General features: G+C 40.9%; 1 protein-coding gene across 1 annotated transcript in view; it reads left to right on the forward strand.

The window, feature by feature from the left end:
• Nucleotides 1–26466, forward strand: part of REPS2 (RALBP1 associated Eps domain containing 2) — a 204616-nt gene that overhangs the window by 35002 nt on the left and 143148 nt on the right. Inside the window, exon 2 of the mRNA XM_032757980.2 lies at nucleotides 21870–21993. Within this exon, the coding sequence (XP_032613871.1) occupies nucleotides 21870–21993 (124 nt within the window). The remainder of the gene's footprint in view (nucleotides 1–21869; nucleotides 21994–26466) is intronic.

The following is a 26466-nucleotide window of genomic DNA, read 5'->3' on the forward strand; positions in this document are numbered from 1 at the left end:
TAAATGCATGACTGGTGCTATTTTCCAATCCTGAGGTTTTTTGGGAAATTTTTTTGAAAAGAGGCCAGGATGAGGATAAAAATTAGTTTTGAAAATCCATTTCAAAGACTCATAATGCTGTGCTCCATCACTGAAATTTTAATGCAACTTATATATTGTGCTTTTACCTTTGGGACTAGCATTCTTAAAAGCTGACTTTTATTTTGGACTTTCTAATACGTGTCAGCTATGTCAGCTCGCGAGTGTGTTTTTATCTGTGCATCATGTTATATTGGGACCTGGGTGGAATGTAAATCTTTTGCTGGCCTAAATCTGAGTCTAATCCTCTGCATGGCTTTGGTAGAAAATCAATTTCCTCTGCTCTGTCAAGATTTTTCAGGTCAGTGCTCTTTGGAAGTTTCCCAATTCTCTTCGATTAAAATAGATTTTGTTTCCGTGCTACATACTGGTATTAGTTAGTAGGACACTGGGATCTAAAAGCAAGAAAACAGAGGCAGACAAGATATCCATGAATTCTTCTATTTCAGTTAACTTGTTGACATACTGCACCTTTGAGGAACCAAGGAGTTTGTGTGCTTTCAGGCATCATTTGGGGGAGCAATTGTAAATGACTCCTGTAGGTGAGGCTGTGCGCTTAATTTTAATGAGTTCAAGTTCATTAAGTGACCTGCTCACTGGGTCATTAGAAGTGACCTCACTAGAAGTGAATGGTAAGGAGAAGAACTACCTAAGTTCCACTCAGTTTTTTTCACTACTGTGGGGTATTGGAAGTAGAGTGACAACTTGGACTTTCTCAGTTTTAGCACTGAAAAGTCCCACATCCCAGGAACTTACTCAGTCCCCAGCAAACTAGGGGGAGGGGGGGATGGTTAGTCACCCTAGCAGTGAAAAGTAAGGGGATGGATGGTTTGGAACTGGCTAGTACCCTTATAGATTTTTTTTTCTGAGACAGGATCTTGCTGTGTCACCCAGGCTAGAATACAGTGGCATGATCATGGCTCACTGCAGCCGCGACCTCCTGGGTCCAAATGATACTCCCACTTCAGCCTCCCCAGTAGCTGGAACTACAGGGACAAGCCACCACACCCAGCGAATTTTTATTTATATTAATTAATTAATTAAATTTTTTGTAGGGACAGGGTCTCGCTTTGTTGCCGAGGCTGGTCTTGAACTCCTGGGCTCAAGTGATCCTCCTGCCTTAGTCTCTCAAAGCACTGGGATTACAGGTGTAAGCCATCATGCCTGGCCGTCTTATAAATATTTTAAGGAGGGATTTATTAGAGACATGTAGCACCTTGCTGCCCAGTGATGCTAGTGAATGAGTGACTCTACTTTGATTTGACAGAAGAAACAATGGAAAGAGGAGAGATGGAAGTTTTTCTACCTAAACTTTCTAAGAGGATGTGTTTAGGGGATGTGTTGGTAAAAAGTTATTAGCATTAATGTTTACCTTTATCTTTCTCATAGATAATGCAAAGACCTTTAACTCCACGTATCCCTCCTTTTAACTTATGTTGTCATTGCCTTATATTTTAATACTATATATTGAACTCTACAAGACGTCATTATTTTATGCAGGCATTGTTTATTTAATCAGAGTTCAGCAAACTTTTTCTGTAAACGCTAGATGGTAAATATTTTAACTCCTGCAGGCTTTATAGTCTCTGTCACAACTGCTCAACTCCACTCTTATAGTGCCAAAATGGCTATAGACAATATGGAAATGATTGTGTGTACCCATGTTCTAATAAAATTTATTTACAGAAACAGACAGTGGGCCAGATTTGGCCTGCAGGCTTTACTTTGACAACTCCTAATTTAGATTTATCTACATATTTATTTATTTTCCCTTCATTTCTTGCTGTATCTTTGAGGTTCTACCTGGGATCATTTTCAAGGCAAGGGTGTCTATTCTCATCACTGTTTTTCAACGTTGTGCTAGAAATTCCAACCAGTGCAATAAGGCAAGAAAAGGAAATAAAAGGCATACAGCGCAGAAAGGAAAAAAAAATGAAACTGGCCAGGTACAGCTGCTCATACTTTGAGAGGCGAGGCAGGGGGATTGCTTGAGCCCAGGAGTTCCAGACCAGCTTGGGCAATGTAGGGCGACCCCCATCTCTACAAAAGTAAAAATAAAAAAATTACCCGGGTGTTATGGTGCATGCCTGTGTTCTCAGCTACTTGGGAGGCTGAAGTGGGAGGATCACTTGGGCCTGGGAGGTCAAGTGAGCCATGGTGATTGTATCACTGCATTCCAGCCTGGGCAACAGAGTGACACCGCCTGTCTCAGAAAACAAAACAAAAACCTGTCTCTATTTGCAGATGTCATGATTGTCTACATAGAAGACCCTAAGAAATCTACAATCTACAAAATAACTCCTAGACCTAATTAAGTGAGTTCAGTAAGGTTTCAGGATATAAGATAAACATACAAAAATGAGTTGTATTTCTACATACTAGCCAGAAACAAATGGACACTGAAATTAAAAATACAATACCGTTTACATTCACTCAAAAAATACTTGGGTATAAATCTAACAAAGCATGCACAGGACTTGTATGCTGAAAACTAGGTATAAATCTAACAAAGCATGCACAGGACTTGTATGCTGAAAACTACAGAATGCTGATGAAAGAAATCAAAGTCTAAATAGATAGGGAACATACCATGTTCTGGGATTGGAAGGCTCAACATAGTAAAGATATCATTTCTCCCCCAAATTGATATACAGGTTTAATGTAATTCCTGTCAAAATCTTAGATTTTTTTGTAGATATAATTATAAAATTTATATGGAAAGGGAAAAGAGCTAGACTAGCTGAAACAATTTTGAAAAAATAATAAAGCAGGAGGAATCAGTCTGTAAGATTTTGAGACATATAACTACAGTAATCAAGACTGTGTGATATTGGTGGAGGGATACATGTATAGATCAATGGAACGGAACAAAGAACCTAGAAATAGACCAACAGAAATATGCCCAATTGATCTTTGACAAAATTGCAACAGCAATTAAACAGAGAAGGAAAGATAGCCTTTTTGACAAATGGTGCTAGGTCAATTAAACATCAATATGTCAAAAAAAAAAAAAAAACCAAAAACCCTTGCCGTAAATAGTACATGTTATATGAAAAATAACTCCAAATGTATCACAAACTTAAATGTAAAACATAAAACTATAAAAATAGAGAAAATCTTCAGGATCTAAGGCTAGGCAAAGAGTTCTTAGACCTGACACCAAAGGTATGATCCATAAAAGAACTGATAAATTGGATTTCATCAAAATAAAAAATACTTACTCTGAGAAAGACCTCATAAGAGGATGAAAAGGCAGACTACAGAGTGGGGGGAAGTATTTGCAAACTACATATCTGACAAAGGACTGGCATCTAGAATATATAAATAACTTTCAAAACTTAACAGTAGAAAACAACCCAGTTAGAAAGTGGAAAAAATACAAGAAGGGACATTTCACTGAAGAGCATATACAGATGACAAATAAGCACATGGAAAGATGTTCAACGTAATTAACCACTAGGGAAATGTAGATTCAGACCAAAGTGAGCTATCACTACATACCTATAAGAATGGCTAAAATAAAAAATAGCGACAGCATCAAACGATGGCAAGGCTGTAGAGAAATGGAATCATTCATACTTTGCTGATGGGATGTAAAATGACACAGCCCCTCTGAAAAACAGTTTGGCAGTTTCTTAAAGACAGGCACTTATTATATTATATAAACATACAACTCATTTTTGTATGTTTATCTTATATCCTGAAACCCGGAACATGGTATGTTTTCCCATCTATTTAGACTTTGATTTCTTTCATCAGCATTGTATAGTTTTCAGCATACAAGTCCTGTGCATGCCTTAAGAAACTGCATGCCTTAAGAAACTGCATGCTTTAAGAAACATGCAACTACCATATGACCCAGCAATTGCACTCCTGGGCATTTATCCCAGAGAAGTGAAGATTTATGTTCATATAAATGCCAGTATGTGAATGTTTTATAGGAGTTTTATTCATAATAGCCCGTAACTGGAAACAATACAGATGTTCTTCAATGGCTGAATGGTTAAGGCATGATGAAGCCAGGCATGGTGACTCACACCTGTAATCCCAGCACTTTAGAAGGCTGAGGTGGGTGAATTGCTTGAGGTCAGGAGTTTGAGATCAGCCTGACCAACATGGTGAAACCCTGTTTTTACTAAAAATACAAAAATTAGCTGGGTGTAGTGGCAGGCGCCTGTAATCCCAGCGACTCTGGAGGCTGAGGCAGAAGAATCACTTGAACCTGGGAGGCAGAGGTTGTAGTGAGCTGAGACTGTGCCACTGAACTCCAGCCTGGGCAACAGAGCAAGACTCTGTCTTAGGAAAAAAAAAAAAAGGCATCATGGGGGGATCCTTGTGGGCATGAAAATGTTCTCTATTGACTGTATCAATGTCAACATTATGGTTGTGATATTGTACTGTAGTTTTACAAGATGTTACCATTGGGAGGAAGTGGGCAAAGGGTACATAGGATCTCTGGGCATCATTTCTTACCGCTGCATATAAAACTACAGTTGTCTCAAAAGGTTTAATTAAAAAAGTATTTAAGAAAAAGAACCCCAGGATCTAAAAAGATCAGAGTAAGAGAATCACAAATGCTAAATAAGAAGTTTTGTATTTGGTGATGTTCTGAAATTCTGGCTCAGTTTTGTTATGAAATGGAGCCACGTGGGTCCATGTGAGTGAGTCCCTGTGCCTAGGTGTATGATTAACTTTTTCCCTCAAGTGCTTCTAATTTGGGATGTTCTTCACTGTGTGCCCTTTGAGTGTCTCTTGCCTCTGGTTTTTTGTTAGACAAAAAAAAACAGTTTTTAAATGTCAGTTCCAAAGTCTTTTCTGAGCACGGTTAACTTTTATGTTTTCATTTATGCAGTGGGTTTTCACCTAAGGGCCATGGTTTCTAGACACTAGACTCGTTTTTCCCAAGCGATTCTTCTCTTTGCCTGTGTGATGGAGAGATTCATTCTCTTCTCTTTTGCAGTAGAAACTCCGGTTTTGAGCTGGGCACCTGGATGCCCAGAGTAAAGGTTGTACTGCCCACATTTCATTGTAGCTAGGTGTGCCTGTGTGACCAAGTATGAACCTTCTATTTAGATTAAGCCACAAAATAAGTGGAGCTATCAAATGGCTTTAACAAATATTTAGTGAATAGGTAAAATAAAATACCTTATATAGAAGCTCTGTGTTCTGGTTTAAATTATGTCCCCCACAAAAAGATATATTAAAGTCTTAACCCCTAGTACCTCAGAATGTGACCTTATTTGGAAAGAGGGTCTTTGCAGATATAATTAATTTAAGGTGAGGTTATACCGGAGTAGGGTGGGCTCCTAATCCAATATGATGAGTGTCCTCAGAAGAAGGCAGTCAGGTGAAGACACAGACACACAGTGGGAACCCCCTATGAAGATGAAGATTGAAGCAATGCATCTACAAGCCAGGGACCGCCTGCGGCTGTAAGAAGCCAGGTGAGACACATGGAGCTGATTCTCTCTCACAGCCCTTAGAAGGAACGTGCCCTGCTGACACCTTGGTTTTGGACTTCCAGTCTCCAGAACCGTGGGATAATAAATACATTTCTGTTGTTTGAAGCCACCCAATTTGTAGTACTTTATTATAGCAGCCCTAGGAAACCAATATACTATGCTTTTGATATTATTTTTAGGATGTTGTGGTTTGAATATTTGTGTCTCCCCCAATTTCCTATGTTGAAACCTAGTCTCTGATGCAATAGTATTAAGAGGTGGGGCCTTTAGGAGGTGTATGAGGGCAGAGCCTTCATGATGGGATTAGTGTTCCTAGAAAAGAGACTTGAGGGAGCTTGTTTGCCCCTTCCAGTATGTGGGGATACAGCAAGAAAGTGCCATCTATGAGGCAGAGAGTGAGCCCTCACTATACACTGAATCTGCTGGCACCTTGATCTTAGACTTTCCAGCCTCCAGAATGGAAAGAAATTTCTGTTGTTTATAAATTACTGAGTCTAAGGTATTTTGTTGTAGCAGCCCCAACAAACTAAGACATGGAGTATTTTAAAAAATGGGTTGAACATTCAGAGACTTCTTAATCTGAGTCCTTAGATATTTGGACTGACTCTGCCTTCTTTTTCCAGGGAAAAAATCTCATTGTATGAAACATAGACATTCTTCATTGCCCCAAAGCCCTTCCAACTTCCTTATGTTTTTATTGCTGGTTTGATGTGCTTGAATGCTAGCCAAAGTATAAGGTGAATGGTAGATGCAAGGACTGGGTGGTTTCCATGGAGACTTCTTGCAGGAGCCTTTCCTTTCTCAGTTCAACAGTTGTCAAGGAAACATCTAGTTTCAATTAAATAAATGTTGGTGGGGTCTGCCAATTTGAGTGTCTCTTGGAAGGGGGATTTGGTTAAACTTCTTAAAGATCGTAATAAACAAATTCAGAGCAGAGCCTTTTTAGGTTTCCTTCCAGTTATATTAGGTTTTTCTGTAACTTAGGGATGTTAACTAGTCCTCTGTCTGAAGTGATCAGACTATTTATTCATATGCAGAAAATGTTATTTTTGAGTATTGTGGGGAGGAAAACTGAGGCTCAAAGAAAGAGAGGCCAAAGCCAGGGAGCTGGTGTTACATGGCACCAGCTATATATACATGACTATAATCCATGCTCTTTAGTACATCCTGCAGGATAAGAGATCCAAAGGGCCTGACCTTTACAAACTGTTTACAGGCTATGGAGTTTGCTGGGCCAGCACTGTGTGTTTATTGCTTCTAGTTAGCTATTGTTGTATCAGTGGCTGGAGTTGGTGATGGTTCACGGAAATAGTGGTGAGAGTACAGATTCTAGGTATATGCAATTCTAATAAATGAAACTTCTCTAGTGTTACCTCTATTGTGACAGCCTCCCCATTGTGCTCTTTGTCAAACAGTAAGGTATGGTATATTGCAAAATGCTCATAATACTTTGCAACTCTTCCCATCAAGAGGTAGAGTCTGTTTCTCTATCCTTAGGATCTTGGCTGCCCTGTTGATTTGATCTGACCCTGGAATACAGTAGAAAAGACCTTGTGTGGGTTTTGATCCTAGGCGTGAGGTAGAGCTTCAGTTTCTTGCTGCTTTGGGAACTCTGCCACCTTGTAAAAAAGCCCTGGCTGGCCTCCTGGAGGAAGAGAGACTATGTAGAGGAAAATGAAGGTACCCAGACAACCCAATAGTCAATTGCAGAAGCATAAGTGACCCTCATCTGAGATCAGTGGTGCCTGGCTCGGATCAGTATAATTGTCCAGCTGAACTCAGCTCAAATTACTGACCCCCAGAATTATGAATTAAATAAATGCTGTTGCTTTAAGGCACTTAAGTTTTGGGGTGGTGTGTTACACAGCAGTAGATAATTGATACAGCCAAGTTTGAAAGCTCTGGAATGATCAGGGCTCACCTTTGACCTGTCCTCTATAAAACCCAGGATTCTTAGTAACACAGTCCTGTTAATAACAGAACTTGCCTGTGGCTAATCTAAGCAGAAAAGCAGTTTATTGGCAGGATATTGTGTAGCTACATCTTTCTTCAGGAAGACCGGGGACAAGGCTTGAAAACTGCACGACTAGGGGGCAGTACTGCCGGAACTACAGCCAGATAACCTCACAGAATTGGCAGCTACTGAATATTGGATGCCTCCACCTACACCACCAACATTGCCTGCATTGGACGTCAGGTGTGGGGCTGCTCCTGGAACTGGATGTTGTTCCTGTCACTAGAAAACAATCATCTACTGTTCTTGCTGTTTCACAGCACTCATTACTGATTCAGATGCCCATGTGCCACATGTTTATAGCAGCGCAATTTGTAATTGCAAAAATAGGGAGCCAGCCCAAATGCCCATCAATCGAGTGGATAAAGAAAATATATCAAAAATATATTTTATATATGTGTGTGTATGTATATGTATATGTGTGTATATATGTGCGTATGTATATGTATATGTGTGTATATATACACATATACATAGGCACACACATATATATATACACACATACATACACTATGGAATACTACTCAGTCATAAAAAGGAATGAAATAATAGCATTTGCAGCAACGTGGATGGAGTTGGAGACCGTTATTCTAAGTGAAGTGACTCAGGAATGGAAAACCGAACATTGTATTTTCTCACTTATAAGTGGGAGCTAAGCTATGAGGATGCAAAGGCATAAGAATGAAACAATGGACTTTGGGGCCTTAGAGGGAGGGGTGGGAGGAGGTGAGGGATAAAAGACTACACATTGGGTACAGTGTACACTGCTCGGGTGATGAGTTCATCAAAATCTCAGAAATCAGCACTGAAGAACTTACCCATGTAACCAAATACCATCTGTTCCCCCAAAGCTATTTAAATAATAATAAAAACAAAAACAAATGCCTGTGTGGGTGGTGTCTGGCAGAGCGTAGGTCTTGTGCCCATACCCTGATTGAAAAGAAATCAGGAAAGTAAGAATCTGACACTTTTAGCTTATTTAGCTGAAAGCAGGTGGAAAATTTCATAAACACTGGCAAGGGGTTCGGATAACAGGCAGCCAAAAGAAAAATGGCAAATGTTCATTAGTTTCTATTGTATACTCTGGTTAGCTCAGTTGGTTACAGCACAGTTATGATGAAGCCAGCATTGTGGTTTGTTCTTAAGTTCTATTGAAAGAAAATAGTTCTGAGGTTGTCCCCCTTACACCTGCTCTCTCTCTCTCACAGATGTGTGCTGATAGCCATTTGTAAGGCCAGGAAATAGTGGGGCCTAACTTGCATCTGTCTCTGGCTGCTAAGGTACAAAGAGTATGTGTCTTTCAGTTGATGGGCCCGGAGACTCCATTCACTGGCATAGTGTGCCACATAAGAGAACTGAATGAATGGTATCTGTGTGAATCTAAGGGGTTGGCTAATTGCGCAGTGAATTTGGTTCATGTAACATTTATAATACAAATTGTTGGGCAGCAAGATCTTTCAATCCAGATGGTTTCTAGTTTTTCAGGATTTCTCTGATAACTTCTCTGAACTCTGAAATTCTTATTTGCAAAACCATCCATATAGGGTTCGTTTAAATATTAGAAATAATACTCATAAAGAGAAAAGCATAATGCCTAGAGGATGTATAATAGATGTTCAATAAATGTTGATCATTTCCCTCAAACTTCTTAGATGCACACACCCCAACCAGATTAGAAAGTCTTTGAGGACACGGCTTGCCCTTTTTGTGTTGAATCTCTCTCAGTTGTTAAGTGAAGACCCAATTCAATTGTTAAAATAATAAATGCACCTCTTGCCTCCCTGACATTCTGGCAGCCTCACTCTGAGGAGGCTGGCCTGGTTCAAAGCTGGCTGCTCCAGGGCACTAAAGCTGGAGAAGCGCCCTTCCACCTTGTTCATAACTGTGGACAGTGAACTGTACTTGGGATAGAGCATCTTGGGAACAATAAGGACCTAGACCCAAGCTCATGCATTGTGGTGGGACTGTCAATTTAGGGGGATGGGTAGATTTTATCAGATCTGTCAGTGGAAAGTTTGGGGAGATGGAATAGTATCTACAAGTGGTTCCAGGTAGGAGGAAGAGATCTACTTGGCTTCTAGGGATGTCCATCCTGGGAAGCATTGCTCAGTGGCAGGAGCTGTAAGAGTAGGGAAGGTTTAGGAATTTGGATATCAGGGAAGTGTCAGCAGGTAGCTGGGGATGAGGTGCAGGACAAAGACAGATGAGAGGAAGACCAAGCCTTAAAGTGATGAGTATCTAGATAGGGAAGAGGATGGATGGGTATAGCTTGGACACAGAAAGGGGATTCAGTCATGGAAAGAGGTCAGTCTGCAATATAATGTGGCTATCAGGTCACAGGAAGGCCAAGAGCAGGACAGGTTTGGGGCTTGGTTCTGGTTAGTTGAGGCAGAGCCCCTTAGAGGTGTTTGGATTTGCCATGGTGATGCAGGGGACCTGAGTGTGCTGGTTGTCAGGAGATCTTGTTGTTGGGAGAACAGTCATGAACAGGGTAGAAAGGCCCTTCTCCAGCTTTAGTGTGCCTTGGAGCAGGCAGCTTTGAGTAGGGCCAGCTTCTTCAGAGAGAGCTGCCAGAATGTCAGAGAGGCGAGAGGTGCATTTGTTATTTTAGCAGTTGGATTGGGTCTTCACTGGGAGCTCTACAAAGAAACTAAATTAGTGAAGTCAGATTGCCTATCCCACCAACAATGGGTGTTTATGGTATGAGTTTAGCTCTATGCTAGAGAATCTCAATATATTTAGATTTGGGCTCGAGAGAGAGAACTTCAGTGTGATCTGAGACTGAACTTCTATTCACATTCATTCCCCGAGGAAGCATGTTGAGGATCTATGTGTAATATACTGATGTTCCATTCACTTGAAATATCCTGGCTTGCTCTGTTCTTCTCACTTAGCCACTCACTTCTCTAAAAAATAAATATGTATATGTGTATGTGCATGTGTGTGCACATGCACATGTAAGTGTGCGTAAAATATAGAATAGACTGAAATCAACAAACTTATAAAAATACCAAATAACCTCAATCTGTAATTTTATTTTTGAAAAGCACTAAAAATGTCGATAAATGAATTGTCTGAAAAACTAATCCTTTGGCTGGTGAGATAAGTCTGAGTTGCCAGAACCAGTTAAAGCTTTATATAATTTGGCAGTACATTTGCGTTCACCTGAGATTTCTCTGCCTCCAGCTGTACAAAAATTCTGTGATATGCAGAGCCTCGAAACCTGGGCCAGAATGCTAAAACTAATTTTCTTTTGTAATCTGAGCTGTAATTGCATTTTAACTCAGTTCTAGTGTGAAGACTGCTTTTGTATGTGTGTGTGTTTACTTCATGTCATTAATTTCTGGCATTTAAGTTAGTGCCTGGCACACAGTCTACCCTCAGTAAATGTTAGTTCTTACTGCCAAGTCTACTGTTCTTTCCTTCCAAACCAGTGGGGTAGATGCTTCCTTTGTGCCTCAGTGGTTCATTCCCTTGCTCTCTTCCCCTCTCCTCACCCTTGAGTTGTTAGATCCTGGTTTTGCCCCAGGCAGGTGCCAACCCCGAGGAACTCCTGACCCTGTGGTGATGCATGCCTGCATGTGTGCAGCCAGCTGGGCAGCTTGGAAAGCCATAGTATTGACTTGCCAAATAAGGACTAGTTTACAAAAGTCATAAGAGATCACTGTCATCAACTGCTATCACTATTATCCTTTCTCTTTCCAAAAAACAATTTAGGTGCATAATAAAAAAATCTGTAGAATTACTCTGTCAAGCCTATGTATGCCCATCAGTTGTGCAAGAACCTCAGTTCCTACTTCTAATGAATTTTATACTGATTATCCCAGACCTTTCTGCCAGCCCCCTAATAGCAGAGGAGAGAATACACTGTGGGAGTCAGGGGCAACCAAAGCAGCTAGTCTGAATATAGAGTTTCTTTGAATTCTCATCTTTAAGAACCATGCTCAGCTGGGCACAGTGGTTCATGACTGTAATCCTAGCACTTCGGGAGGCCAAGGTGGGAGGAACACTCAAGCCCAGAAGCTTGAGGCTAGCCTGGGTAACATAGTGAGACTCCATCTCTTTTTTTTTTTTTTTAAAAGAACCATGCTAATTCTTATTTGATTTCTTAACATATCTCTGGATTTTAATATAACCCCCCCAACCAAAGGCTGAATAAATTTCTGGGAGGATGTGTTGTGTTTCTCTTTGGCTTTCCTTCGTGGAATCAGGTAATTACAAAATGACTTACTTGAGGTTCTATTTCTTGATATCCTATGATCGGGTGGAGTCTCTGATCCTTTAAAATTTTAAACAATTGATTTGTTTGAATAGATTGATAGAGTCACATAATTCAATATTCAAAGATACAGAACACCATATGTGGGGGTTCTCATCATGCCATGGAGAGTTAAAACACAGGGTGCATATGTATTTTATTTCATGAACCTTCCTAGTTGGAAATCAATGGGATGGGTGCTGTGGGGAATGCAAAGATGATTTTTAAAATGCAGGACTTGCCCTCAAGAAACTTATAGTCTTGTAGGGGAATGTAGCAGGTGTACTGAGAGTCGTAGTAAAAAGTAGAAGTGGTATGTACCAAAAGGAGAGGTTGAAACCATAATTTTAGATTTCACCCATAGAATTCCTTTTTATAGAATCTGTGCATCTCAGAAAAGCCTTGTACTCTATCTTGTCTTGTTACTGAAACATCAGGGGTTTGGTCTAGGTCCTGCTGCTTGCCACACAGAAAGCCAATCACTGAGACAACAAGTATTGCCAAGAAAGAAGGCTTAAATCTGGTGCTGCAGCTGAGGAGATGGGAACTCAGTCTCAAATCCATATCTCTGACTGATTAAAACTAGGGATTTATATAGCAGGGAAGAAATGTAACAATGTGTAAGAAAACATGAACTAAGGAGGGGCAAAGAGGCGTATGGTACAGTGACTGATGAGTTTCAGATCTTTGATACTTTTTTTTGAAAAGTCCTTTTTTGAAAAAAGGACCTTTTTTGAAAGGTCCTTTCCTGAGGAAGAAACTCAGATAAAACAAACAAGTTTCAAGCTTTAAGACCGGAAGGGTCAGTTTCTATGTTTATCCAAAACAACTGTCTATGGGACTGTTGGGTTAGTTTCAGTCTGACTGCTAATTCCAGTACATGAGACCAAGGGAGGTTAGGTGTCTTCTCCACAGTCGCCCAGTCGCACTAGACAGTGCCACCTTCGACAAAGATAGCTAGTTTTAATAAAGCAAACTACTGCTTTGTTCTGTTGCTTAGAAGAAAGAGTACTACTGCATTTGTGAGTTAAATCTGGGTTTGGTGAGTGGAGACTTTTGAAGCTTTGTTCAGCTGTAACCCAGGGTTCCCCAGTTTTTTGGGTACATTCTGTGAAAAAAGACCTATCTTGTCTCTACAAAAAAATTTTTTTTTTTGAGATGGAGTCTCGCTCTGTTGCCCAGGCTGGAGTGCAGTGGCGCAATCTCGGCTCACTGCAAGCTCCGCCTCCCGGGTTCATGCCATTCTCCTGCCTCAGCCTCTCCGAGTAGCTGGGACTACAGGCGCCCGCCACCACGCCCGGCTAATTTTTTTTTGTATTTTTAGTAGAGACGGGGTTTCACCGTGGTCTCGATCTCCTGACCTCGTGATCCGCCCGCCTCGGCCTCCCAAAGTGCTGGGATTACAAGCGTGAGCCACCGCGCCCAGCCCAAAAAAAAATTTTTTTAAATTAGCTGGGTGCAGTGGCACATGCCTCTTGTCCCAGCTACTCAGGAGGCTGAGGCGGGAGGGTGGTTTAAGCCCAGGAGTTCAAGGCTGCAGTGTGCTTAACTGTTGCACCTTGAGTTCTTGTTTCAAAAAGTTCCATGTAGAAGCACAGTCTTGGAAAAGCAAAAGCCCATTTGGATCCAGAGATGCCTGAGTTGGAGATGAATTTGGTGAACTCTCCTCATTACCATACTAAAAATCCCACCCAGGAAGGAGCTTATTTGCCATTTTCTATACATGTATGTAGAAGCATGATTGGTGCCTGCACTCCCTTTACTCCACCTCTGTGTACAATGACTCAGCTAACTAGCCCAATAAAAGCCTTGTTTTCACCTTTGTTTGGGGAGGCACCTTCCTCGTTGCAAGTAATAAAACCCCGTCGTTATATCCTCCTTAGTTGGGGTCATTGGACTGTAACCTGCCAGGTGATTGAAGCCACCTATTGTGTGGGTAACAAAATCCTGGTGACCCAAATGGGACTCAAACCCACTTGGATACTTTGTTTTGAAATCATAGCAGATGGAAGGGGAATGGTTCTGGGGTATGTTTATAATATTTCTTGCTGACTTGCGGTTAGGTTGTATTCTTTACAACTTTTCTAATTTTATTTTTAATAGATAATAATGGCCTGGTGTGTTGGCTCTTTTCCATAATCCCAGCACTTTGGGAGGCCAAAGTAGGCAGATTGCTTGAGTCCAGGAGTTCAAGACCAGCCTGGGCAATGTAGGGAGACCCCCACCTCTACAAAAAACAAAAAGGTAGCCAGGTGTGATGGCACGTGCCTGTAGTCCCAGCTATTTGCAGAGGGCTGAGGCGGGAGGATCACTTGAGCCTGGGAGGTTGAGGCTGCAATGAGCTGTGATTGCGCCACTGCTCTGTAGCCTCGATGACAGCGTGATCCTGTCTAAAAAAATAAATGGATGATATATCCACATGATTCAGAATTGAAGAGGTACAAAATAATAACCAATAAACTCTTTGTCCCCACTGTGTCCTAGCCACCTTGTTTTCTTCCCTGGAGGCATCCAGAAGCCAATTTTGTTAGTTTCAACTTCTGGAGATGGCTTATGAAAACATAAGTAAATGCATCTATATTCAACCCCGTTTTAGAAGAAATGATACCTACTATATCAGCTGCTTTCTGTGCACCTTGCTTTTTTCTTTTTCACACTTTAGCATGATGATTTTTCTGTATTGGCACATAAAGAGCTTCCTCTTTGTTAGTTGGTGGTTTTTATGGCAGACAACTGAATCCACCCTAGATGGTTAAGCCAAAAAGGGATTCGGATTTTAGGTAACTCATGGAATCCTTTGGTGGGCTGGAGGAACAGGCTAGCATCCGGGTGCCCAGAAACAAAGCCCCAAGACACACATAGTACTAGCATTAAGTGGAAGCCACCTGTGCTGCTGCCTCCACTGAACAGCAGATGCTAGGTATTTGACTTGACTGCAACTGCCTCTACCTCCACTCCTGCACCAGGAAGGCAACCTAGCAGTGACACCTGCAAAAGTAGAAGCTCTGAGCAGAGCCCCTTTCCTTACATTTCTCACTTCTAAAGCAAAGTCTGGTGTGGATGTATCTGATTAGTGGTGACTAGGTGACACATTTGCATCTTAGCTTCAATAGAGTCTGGGAATTTTATTCTCAACTTTTAAACTTGGAGGTGGGACTTGTAATAGGTGAAATTTTTGCAAATAGAGAAATAATTTTCAAAATATGATGGACAGTCACAGATATGGCAAATGTCCACTAGAGCTGCTTAGAATTCCATTGTATGGATCAACCACAATTGATTAAACTAATATCTTAGATGGTAGACCTCTAAGTGTTTTCTAGTTTTCTAGTCTGTGACTTAGGCAATACTGTATTAATGACCATATACATGTGTCATTTTGCTAATGTAAAATGGAATATAAATTTCTAGCAGTGGAATTGCTAGATCAAAAGGTAAATTGTAATTCTTATGGATATTGCCAAATGGTTTCTGGATGCTATACTGATCCTTGCTTCCACTAGTGATGTTCCTGATTTTTTTTTTTTTTTGCCCAGAGTCTTTTCCTTTTTTAGATTCCATCTGAGCCAGAGTGGCAGGCTGAGTGTTCCCTGCTACTGGGATGAGTTTTGGGCCTTGGGCCAAGAATGCTGACAAATCAGATCTGGGCCATAACCTATGCCAATATAGACTGTATTTAGCATCTGGACTGGATTTGGCTTATAGTTTATTGTAGTCCTTCTAGCCCTAAATTAAATGGCATCTTGGGGTATCTAAAAGATAATGTTGCTTCCAAAATTGATTTGCAATGTGGGAGTAGCTTACATCTTGGATTGTTATGTGTTCACAAATGCATAAAGATGTTTTCAAAGAATGGTTCTAAAGAATTATAACACCTTTTCTCTTTAAAAAAGCAAAATCTTATTTCTAGTGTGTGAACTATTGCATAGATTTTGCCAATATCTGAACTATGGCATCCACTTGCTCTGGTTGGTTGCCATGAAAGTTTATAGTAACATAGGAAGCTCCTGTTTGAAAGCTCCTGAAAAATTTAAACAAATGTATATAAATGGGTGAAAAATGGGGGCTGAGGATGAAGGTGAATACATGTGTTTTCTTCTCATGGAAGTGTTCACTATTTTTTATTTAAAAATTTTTTTTTAGAGACAGAATCTCACTATGTTTCTCAGGCTGATCTTGGACTCCTGGGCCCAAGTGATCCTCTTGTCTCAGCCTTCCAAGTAGCTGGGACTACAGGCACGGGCCTCCACATCTGGCTGTGTTTGCAGTCTTTAAGTTGGCATTTACCTAGTGCAGTTGATTATTTCAGGAAAATACACTTTCTACATGGCTACTGGGGGTATCTGAAAGGATATAAACTATAGCCCAGGGAAGTAGCATGTTGTTAGGCAGGGGTTAGTAACTCTTTCTGGAAAGGGTCAGTTGGTATTTTAGGCTTTGGAGGCCGAGAAGCAGAATCAAAGATATTACATAGGTAATTCTATAACAAGAGAAAAAATAAACTTCTACAAGCTTTTTATTGACAAAATTCAAAATATAATAACTGAGGACTGTTTTTTTTGGTAATACAGGTCTACTCATAAGAAGAACAGCATTCTTATTTTGGGGATAACATTTTGCTTAATGGGATTCAAAGAATAGTGTTCCCTTTCATCAAATCGATTGCAAATGTTCATCAGTAAATACCATTTATTTTCTCCTTGTGGGCCACAGAAAACCAAGCAGTGGGCTGGATTGACCCATGAGCAGTAGTTTTGCAACCACTGATGTAATGGAAAGACCATGAGCTTCGGACCTGGGTGCATGTAGGTTTGAGTACTGGCTCTGAATTTGTGACCTTGAACATATCACTTAACTTTCTGAGTTGGGAAGGTTTATTTGTGTATAAACTGGGTGTAATGACACCTATCTCATGGAATAAATATTACCCCCATCCTTGTGATTTTGCATTAGTATTCTAGTTCTGTAGATGCTGATATAATTTAGCTAGACTTGCCTAGAAAATTAGTATTTAACAGATTTTAAAGCTGACTTTTCAAGGGATAGAACACTCGCATGGTCTTAAAGTACAATGTAAAAACATAGCTTTGCAATGAAGAGATCTGGCAGTCACCACATTAATCAAATGGCCAAGCTTTGCAATCGGTACCAATGGTGGGATGTTCTGACATTGTGTGCCCCTCACTGCTGTGTACCTCTCACTATATCACAGTATCACCTGTGTGGTGTTCTTGCCAGAAACGTTTGACTTTAATGTAATCACAAGAAAACAGACAAATCCAAAACATGGGATGTTCTGAGGACAACTGGCCTGGATTCTTAAATGATTCAGTGTCATTAAGAACCAAGGGAGATTGTTCTAGATTGGGGGAGACTAAGGGAAAATAAGATAAAAATGCAGTGCATCAACATTGACTAAATCCTGGATGAGGAAAAGAAAATTCAGGTCTGTAGGCATTTTCTGGATAATCGAGGAAATGTGAATGTGGACCATACGTTGTATGTTAGTCCGTTTTCACGCTGCTGATAAAGGCATATCCGAGACTGGGAAGAAAAAGAGGTTTAATTGGACTTACAGTTCCACATGCCTGGGGAGGCCTCAGAATCATGGCGGGAAGCAAAAGGCACTTCTTACATGGTGGTGGCAAGAGAAAAATGAGGAAGAAGCCAAGGCAGAAACGCCTGTAAACCCACCAGATCTCATGAGACTTGTTCACCATCACAAGAATAGCATGGGAAAGACCGATCCCCATGATTCAATTACCTCCCCCTAAGTCCCTCCCACAACACGTGGGAATTCTGGGAGATACAATTCAAGTTGAGATTTGGGTGGGGACACAGCCAAACCATATCATGTTGTATGATAATATTGTGTTAAAGTTGATTTCCTTGGGTGTGGTGATGATGGTGCAGTGGTGTACGAAAATATCCCTGTTCTTAGAAGGTGAATAGTAAAGTACTTAGGGGTGGTGTGTCATGAGGTGTGTCTGTAACCCACTTTTCAGATGGTTTGGCAAAATGAGAGGGAAGGAGGGAGGGAGAGAGAGAATGTGTGTGAGTGTGTGTGTATGTAGAATAGGTGATTCTGTGCATTGCTGCTCAGTTCTTAGCATAGCACTCAGCACATTGCTTTTGATAGGGAGGTGCCCAATCAAAACTTGTTAAACTAACAAGTACTTTAAGGTTTTGGTAGGATTCTCTGAAATCACACCTCAGCACTGCCTGTCTGCCCTCTCTTTAGCAGTGTCGTTTGGCTTAGGCATATACTATAATGCCTAATGTTGGGTAATCAGATATGGGGGTTCATGTTTTCTTGAGTAGCTCACCCATGTCCCTCTGGACTGAAAGTCTCTCTTCAATGTTAAAGTACAAATGAATGGGAAAGGAAAACCCAGCATAGAGGTTGACCGGCGTGTTCAGCTGTTCCCTGAGAGGCTGAGGTACAATTTGTAAGCATGTACTTCAGATTCTCTTTTGTATTTCTGTTGCTGAGTTTGCCCGCTTGGGCAGGGTTGACACCCCCTGGGGCTGTGCTGAGTAGAAGGAGGTGCATCTCTGGAGTTCTGACTGGCTGGAGCATCACTGAAGTATTCTCCTGGGCTATGAGGGCTAGGGCCAGGATAAAGAATGGCGGACGCCTTTCCTTACGCCTTGACCCTAACCGGTACCCTCTTAGCTGAGCAGGAAGGGAACAGAGAAATTAATATTCTCTTATATTCCTGCAGGAACTCTTATGGCTATATGGTGTGAGATGACTAAAGCCAATTTAGCAGCTACTTGTAAAAGTAATACAAGAGGAGGGGAAGAAGAAAGATTCTGCCGCAACAGGCTGTGAAGACTAATTCAACATTCATTTATTGAGCTACTGAGCATATAGCAGGCATAGTAAAGTATGAGTCCCCGGGGGATACAAATAATAAGAATATACCCTCGCCTTCTGCTGGGTACTTGGGGCATAGGGAAAGGAGATGGGCTACAGTGGAGATAATTATCAAAATACCAATTGTGCTGTGTTGCAAGGCTAGGGATGTGATAGAAAGCTAGTAAAAAGTGTTGTGGGAATGCAGAGAACATGCCATGTGGAATTGACTACAGTTTCAAAGATAAGGTTGGTCTTGAGGTGACTTGAAGAATGAGCCTGGCAGGCAAAGAAATGGGCATCTGGTGTGACTAAAGTCTTAATTAGCTGCAGGGTGGGGAGGAGAGAGACATGACGATGTTGGAAAGGTAGTTTGGGCCAGACAGGAGGGCCTCAGAAGCCATGCTTGGTTTCACAGGAAGGGCATGAAGAGTCCTGGAAGCCCTTTGAAGTTGGAGGGTGATGTGGTTTTGATAAGAGGTCACGGAGGGAATGTAGAAGCTGGTGTGTGAAGGTGCGTGAGTCTGGAGACAGGACTTGAAACAGCCGAGGCGAGAGCAAAGAATCTGGATTTTGCTAGCTGCAGCAGAGGGAGAGTAGAAAATGGGGTGCTCTTGGAGAATTCTTCCAGCCCCTCCCACTAGGAGTTTTTACATTTTCAAATCTTTCTAAGGAAACCTTTAATAATACTCGAGAGAAGCTTATTTAAACCTTTGAACAGTTCTGAAAATGTATTACATTTCAGCCAGGAAAGAAAGTATTATTTCAGGCAAACTGGAACATGTGTAGACTGGTTACTCAGCACAGTCGCCTAATCTTACAGAATTAGGTAGGAGGGAAGCTATGTTAGTGGCCTTCAGCCTTCTTCCAGAACTTTGTTCAGATTTCTCCCAAATGGTCGGTGAATCTTTCTGATTTGTATCCAGCATCCCAGCCATTTAGTGTACATCTGTAAGCTGTAAGGAAGTTGATTTAATCTATTCCTTTTTTTCATCTCTTGCCTTCCACCTGCGAAAACACTACTCCATAGGTTCTTATTCTGTATTAGGAATTTGCACAATGTGTAACCTAAGATGGATCCAGCTGGGAGTTGGATCCAGCTGGGAGTGTTACAGGTTTAGAGTTTAGACTAAAGAAGAGGAGTGGAATCTTTTCATTTTTTTCCCCTTTATTTTGAGGAAAGCCCAGTGATTTGGACTGTTTGAAGGATCAATCATATAAAATATCTCCACTAATTGAGTATCTGGGATAAACTTTTTTTTTCACCTTATTTTCTTTAGATACCATTAAACATTTCTACCCACAACTTACAGCTTTTCCATGGAGATTTTAAACTTAGAAAACTTTGAACCTTGATGAATGAAAAAAACCTTTCAGAACTAACCTTTTTTTTTTTTGATTCAGAAGTCCATGTGTAAGTTCCAAAGGTTTATAATTCTTTTCTCTTCCTTGAGGCTTGACTATTTCAGAATGTTCTTGGTATGTCTCTTGGAGGTTTGGTGTACAAAGAGCAAGGAAAGTAACCTATGGGCTTAACTCACGTATGTGTATATATTCTACTTTGGCTCCAAAGCAATGATTCTAGTGGTGATATGGGACCAAGGGACAGATTTCAAGGTAAATAAGGCCGTTTACTAATGTCAGATTAAGGTATTAGTCTTCAAGTACCATAAATGTTTTACCAGCAATTTCAGTTACCTGTAGTAAAGAGCTTTCCAGTTCGATGTGGTAGTTATGGTAAAGGAGCAACTGAAAGTTAACTTGATAGTAGATTAACACTCACTGAAAATATAGTTGTTATTTTTTCACATACCAAGGATTACAATTTCTTTTTTTTCCTATTTTTAAAATAGAGACGGGGTCTTGCTATGTTGCCCAGGCTAGTCTTGAACTCCTGGCCTCAAGCGATCTTCCTTGAGGCCTCCCAAAGCGCTGAGGTTATAGGCGTGAGCTGTTGTGCCCAGCCTACAATTTCTTAATATTAGGAGTTATTCTGCAAGACAACTATCTCAGTGTTGGAACTACACTAATGTTGTTGGTGTGTTTTTTTCCTTGTGTGGGATAGTCTGTATCTTAAGATTTGTAATGTATATATTCACAGTAAGGGCTACATTATAAAATTCAGAGACATTTTATTTTTGAGGGTAGGTTTCATTCACTAGATTGAGAATTTGTTGACTGTATTTTGGGTGCCTATCCTTATGCTAGGAGATGAATGGAAGTTGCCCCCTGTCATTGAAGAGAAGACATTTTAATGGGAGGCAGAGATAAACAGATAATTAATTATAATGTGATACATTTGGAAATAGTCACAAAAAACTTGAATATGGAGATTTTCAAAAGTACAGAGAATAGGATATTGAACCCTCATGAACCCATTACCAAACTTCAACAATTACTAACTCTTGGTTATGCTTGTTTTACCCATATGCCCCACCTCCTCCCTTCCCCCTTTTATTTTGAAGCAAGTCTAAGACACTGTATCATGTGATGGACATTAATAGATACTTGGATAGAGTACTCTGAGAATACACTGGGAAAACATATTGTATCGGGACGGGGAAAGGAGCTACAGAAAAGTAACATTTGCCTTCAATCTAGGTGGGGAGGAGGAGGATGTTGTTGTTCCAGGTGATGGGATGGAAACTGACAATTATTGCAATGTCTTGAAAAATGTGTATATAGAACTTTTTTGTTCCTCTGAACTGAGCACCCAAGATGTAATTTCCAAGATTAGGAAATTGTTTTGCCTGAGGACTTTATAAAAATAATTAATTCACTTTTAATTTAGATAAACTAGAATAATCCATGAATAGTGGTAATGACTAATCTGTTCTCTTTTCACCCCAGTGACTTTCTAGACTTTGAACATTAGAATCCACTCCCTGAAAAAGTCACTCTCCTTTGTAACTAGAGCAACAGCTATCCTTTGTCACCTTTATTTTTCTCTTTGGAAGAGGAGAAATAATCAGTGGCTCACTTCTGAAACATCATGAGTAGGTAGAATTTAGTAATCTGAATTAAAAACCTCCCTGTAAACTAAAGGAAGAGGAAATTGACCAGTGGGCACACATAGGTTCTCAAGGGACTTTTTTGGTTAGCCACTAGGTGAAATCCTTGAGATTTCATCATGTATGTTGTCTCATTTTCCTGTTGTGAAATTGGGTGTTCAGCATTGTTTTTCTTGTCTGTTCTCAGATCACAGAACTGTGTGGTGCAAAGCGGGTTGGTTATTTTGGTCCAACACAGTTTTACATTGCCCTGAAATTAATTGCTGCAGCACAATCTGGCCTCCCGGTGCGGATAGAGAGTATTAAATGTGGTGAGTATCTCACATTTGTATGTTTTATTGTCCATGGCGAGTTGCTCATTTATGAGAGCCATTTTTAATGGGTTTAAACTTTTGTGGAATTTCTCCTTGCTTCCTCCAACTCTTGTGCAAAACAAAATAAGAAAACTTAGCAGGTAGGTAGCTTAGTTTCTTTCTTTTTTAAATGGGGAAAATTCCGAGAGTAACCTGAGATTAGTTCATTTTAACTGATTTGCAGTTAAAATAGATTTTATTCTTTAGCAGGATGAGATTGGGCCAGGAACTCTAGAGCCTGTGGCAAATAATCACGTTGAGTTTAATTTTCCACTTGAGGTATCTATAATGTTATTGAAGGCTCTGTTAGGGATTAGGGGAGGAGTAACAAGGGAGTTTGAGTGGAACTATGCCTTTTCTCTTTTCCATCCCTGCCAGTGCTCAGCCTTTAATTCTCAGTTTCCAAAGCGCTATTCTGATGCTAGTAAGTACTTGGGTGCTACCAAAGTTTTGGCAGAATTAATTTATCTTCTTAAGGTTCTGATTTAATATTTTCTCATCTTGCCATCCCTGCCCTCAACCCACTATATGCTTGAGCACTTTCTACAATTTAAACAAAAAGCAAAGCCCCCAACTATTAGCAGTATTTCTGCTGCCTCAGGATTGGTTTTAAAAATCACCTTTAAAAAAGGTGATTATTCAAGGGGTGTGCCAAGGTCCTCTGAAAATTCACTTTGATACAGATTACTTTCATATGTCCATACAGGTATGTAGGAATTTTTCTTCTTTTTCCCATTCTGAGGTTAAAAACCTCTTAACTGTTCATGCCTGTCCTGTGAAGTCTCTGATAGACATACAAGTGGATTCAGGATTTATGGTGAGCCCATGGAAACCTCCTAGGACAATCCAAATGGCTGAGAAGATTGCCATAGATGGCTGGCTATGGAAGACCAGGCCCTTCACACTAACCATCAGGAGGTGGCAGTCATCATGCGAATCTTTATCAGGGGGCTAGCTTGTGCCAGACACTTTCATTTAATCCTCATGACACCCTACTAAATTTGGTACTTGTGTCAGTTTGCATTGCTTAGGATAAGCTGCGATAACAAATGTCACAATCTCAGTGCCTCAACAAGACAGAGGTTCATTTTCCACTTTGCAGTGGGTCAGGGTGACCCTCTAGGGCAGCTGCCCTCTATGTGGTGACCATGTGATCCCGGCTGCTTCATCTTGTGGCACCTCCAACACAACACCTGTTCCCATAATCGCCACACCAGGGAAAGAGTATCTCACCTTAGCGATTAAATGCTTTGGCCCAGACATGACTGAAGTTATTGGTGCCCACACTGCGTTGGCCAGAACTTGTCACATTAATCCGCTTCAACACAGAGCAGGTGGGAGAACACAATTCTCTCCTGTGCCTGCAAGGAGAGGACAACTGTGAGTCTCTACTGTGGCTGCACACTGCAAGTCTCTACTATGGTTATGGCTGCACACTGCAGGTCTCTGCTATGGTGCTGCCGTTGTTTGTATCTTACAAGTATGGAAATTTGAACTTTAGGGAGGTTGAGTAACTTACCTAAGAACATAAGGTTAGTAGAATTCGGAGCCAAGATCTACTTCTGGTCCCCATGCTCTTAATTTCTATGCAAAATAGCCTTGTCTCAATTTTTCCTGTTTAGTAAGATGCTGACAGTAATCTGTTATGGAATATTTTCTGAATGGGAAAAATATTGGACTCGAAAGGCATCCCTTGGTATGACAGAATTTGGTTCTTTGAAATAGGTTTCTTGATGGAGTGTCATTTGACAGGCAGACCTAGTATTCATTGCTGCAAGGCATAGCGGTTATTTGCTTTGATTAGTTGAAAGTTGCATCACGCTGAATTTGGATTTGTGGTAGGCACTGATAGTTTTTATTCCATTGTAAATGATCATTAAGCTTTCTTATAGTATCTTCCAATTTTATCTTCTGGAAAAGTTAGAGCTGCTTTATTGTATACAGAATAAATTTTTGACACTTTTGTTACTTATTTTAAGTTAGACCTAAGTCTTTTACCTGATTTGTGCCCAGATTGACAGTTTAATTTCCTGAGGGCAGGGAGCAGGATTGTTGAAGTTATCATTTGTGTAAAGGATTAACAGTTTATCACAAATATAAGGCTTTCTCAGTTTTGTTTTATAAACCCGGTTGCTGCCTTTTACCTCTGAGGGTTTATATATGCCCAGAGTTAATTCTGAATTATTTTCCTTCACCACTCCCTACTAATCCATTTAAAGATTGATTAAATAAAAATTATTTGCAGTTAGCATATGTTGAATAAGAATTAGGGCAAGATTGGGCCAAACTTTGAGCTGCCACTTAGAATTTTCCGGTTTGTTGCTTGAAATCTATTAGCTTAATGCTTGATGACACAAATCTTGAAGGCCAAAGAGATCACTCTGTGAGAACCCAATCTGAAAGGCTGTGCTAGCCCTGTCACACCCAGGGCGTCATACCCAGGGAGTTGTGGGTGGATACCCTTATGTCATGAATAACATGCACCTGTGTGTATGTGCGTGACCCTCTAATCCCTAGTCCTTCCCATTTCGGTAAATGCCACCACCATCCTCAGCTGCACAAGCCAGAAACCCAGCAGCCACCCTGGATTCCTCCTTTTCTCTCACTCCTTAATAGAATCCATCAAAAGTCCTAGCAATGTGGCTCCAAACTTACTCCCTGTTGCCTCTATCTCTTTGTCCCTACTAGACCAGGCAATCTTCAACTACTTACCTGGATACCACAGTGGATTGACATCCTAGCCCCTCCTCTCTTCTCTACTGTGATCTCTCTTTTCCCACTGGTTTTTTGTTTGTTTGTGTTTTGACAGAGACTCGCTCTGTCACCTAGGCTGCAGTGCAGTGGCACAATCACAGCTCACTGCAGCCTTGACCTCCTGGGTGCAAGGGATCCTCCAACCTCAGCGCCCCAAGTAGCTGGGACTACAGGCATGCACCACCACTCCCTACTAATCCTACTAATTTTTGTATTTTTTGTAGAGATGGGGTTTTGCCATGTTACCCAGGCTGGTCTTGAACTCCTGAGCTCAAGTGATTGGCCCACCTCAGCCTCCCAACTTTTTTTTTTGAGACAGGGCCTCACTCTGTCACCCAGGCTGGAATGCAGTGGTATGATCACGGCTTATTACAGCCTCTGCTTCCCAGGCTCAAATGATCCTTCTGCGTAGCTGAGACTACAGGCATACATCACCATGCCTGGCTAGTATATATGTCTTTTTGTAGAGATAGGGGTCTTGTTATGTTTCCCAGGCTGATCTCAAACTGCTGAGCTCAAGTGACTCTCCTGCATCAGCCTCCCAAAGTGCTGGGATTATAGGCATGAGCCACCATACCCAGCCTCTTTTCCTACTTTTGAAAGTGTGATCTTTTCAAAATACACAGCAGATTATTCCATCCTCTTCCTTTAAACCCTCCAGTAGTTTGCTTGTTGTATTTTGTAAAACATTCAAAGTCCCTACACTGATCTGTAACACCCTACACAATCTAGTTCTTGCCTACTTTTCCATCCTCATCTCAAACCTCAAACCCTTGCTCACTACCTGTTCCCCAGTCTCAGTGGCCTTCTAGCCATTTCCGGGTGACCTCTTTCCTGCTGTAGGCCATATGCCCATTTTATCTTGCGGTCTTGGGTTCCTAGGGATCTGTTTTTCCTTTCTGCTTCCCCTGGCTGGCTCCTTCCCAACCTTCAGGATTCAGAGTCTGTCCCTACTATCCTACCTAAAGTAGTTCTGTCAGATTCATTAATTCATGAAGGAACCAGCATATGGTAAAACTGGCTCAAGAAAGTATAGAGAGTCAGATTTATTTATAGTCATAGAAAGAAAGGATGCTGGAATAGAATTGCTAAATTAGGTATAAAGCTAATTAACGCCTTACGGGTAATACAAGTGCAACTTGGCTATTGTCCTTTTTTCTAAGATGAAGGTATTTGCATTGCCATCAGACAAGAATTACTTGTTAGCTAACAGTTTTTTCCAAGTTAATATATACCCTTTTAGGATTATCAAATGCCCAACCAAGAGTAAACAGTAACTCAGAGCAGAAGTCCATATCCCTAGGAAGTGAGGTGATCCTTGGGTGGGCCTGCTGGGTAATGCTTCTGCAGGGCAATCTCCTCCCCACTTTGTTCTTTCCCAGTATCTGTTTCCTGATAGCACTTAGCAGAGTTTGCAAATATTCCTTACTGGTTTCACTATTTTTTTGTCTGTCTTCCTCACTTGTCCAGCTTGTGTAAGGGGGAGGGAAGAGGATCTGACACCCCTTGCACTGTGGGGCATTATAGGCACTCAGTGTGTATTGGTTGAATGAATGAATGAAGAGATGCATGTCCACGCATGAGGAGGGTGTCTTAATCATCTGCCACTCTTTAATCTAAAACGATTGGAATTCAGATTCTCCTGGAACTCCAGAGGGGTTTTTACAGAAGTCATCT

This window comes from Hylobates moloch, unplaced genomic scaffold (assembly GCF_009828535.3).
Source record: "Hylobates moloch isolate HMO894 unplaced genomic scaffold, HMol_V3 SCAFFOLD_7, whole genome shotgun sequence".
NCBI lineage: Eukaryota > Metazoa > Chordata > Mammalia > Primates > Hylobatidae > Hylobates > Hylobates moloch.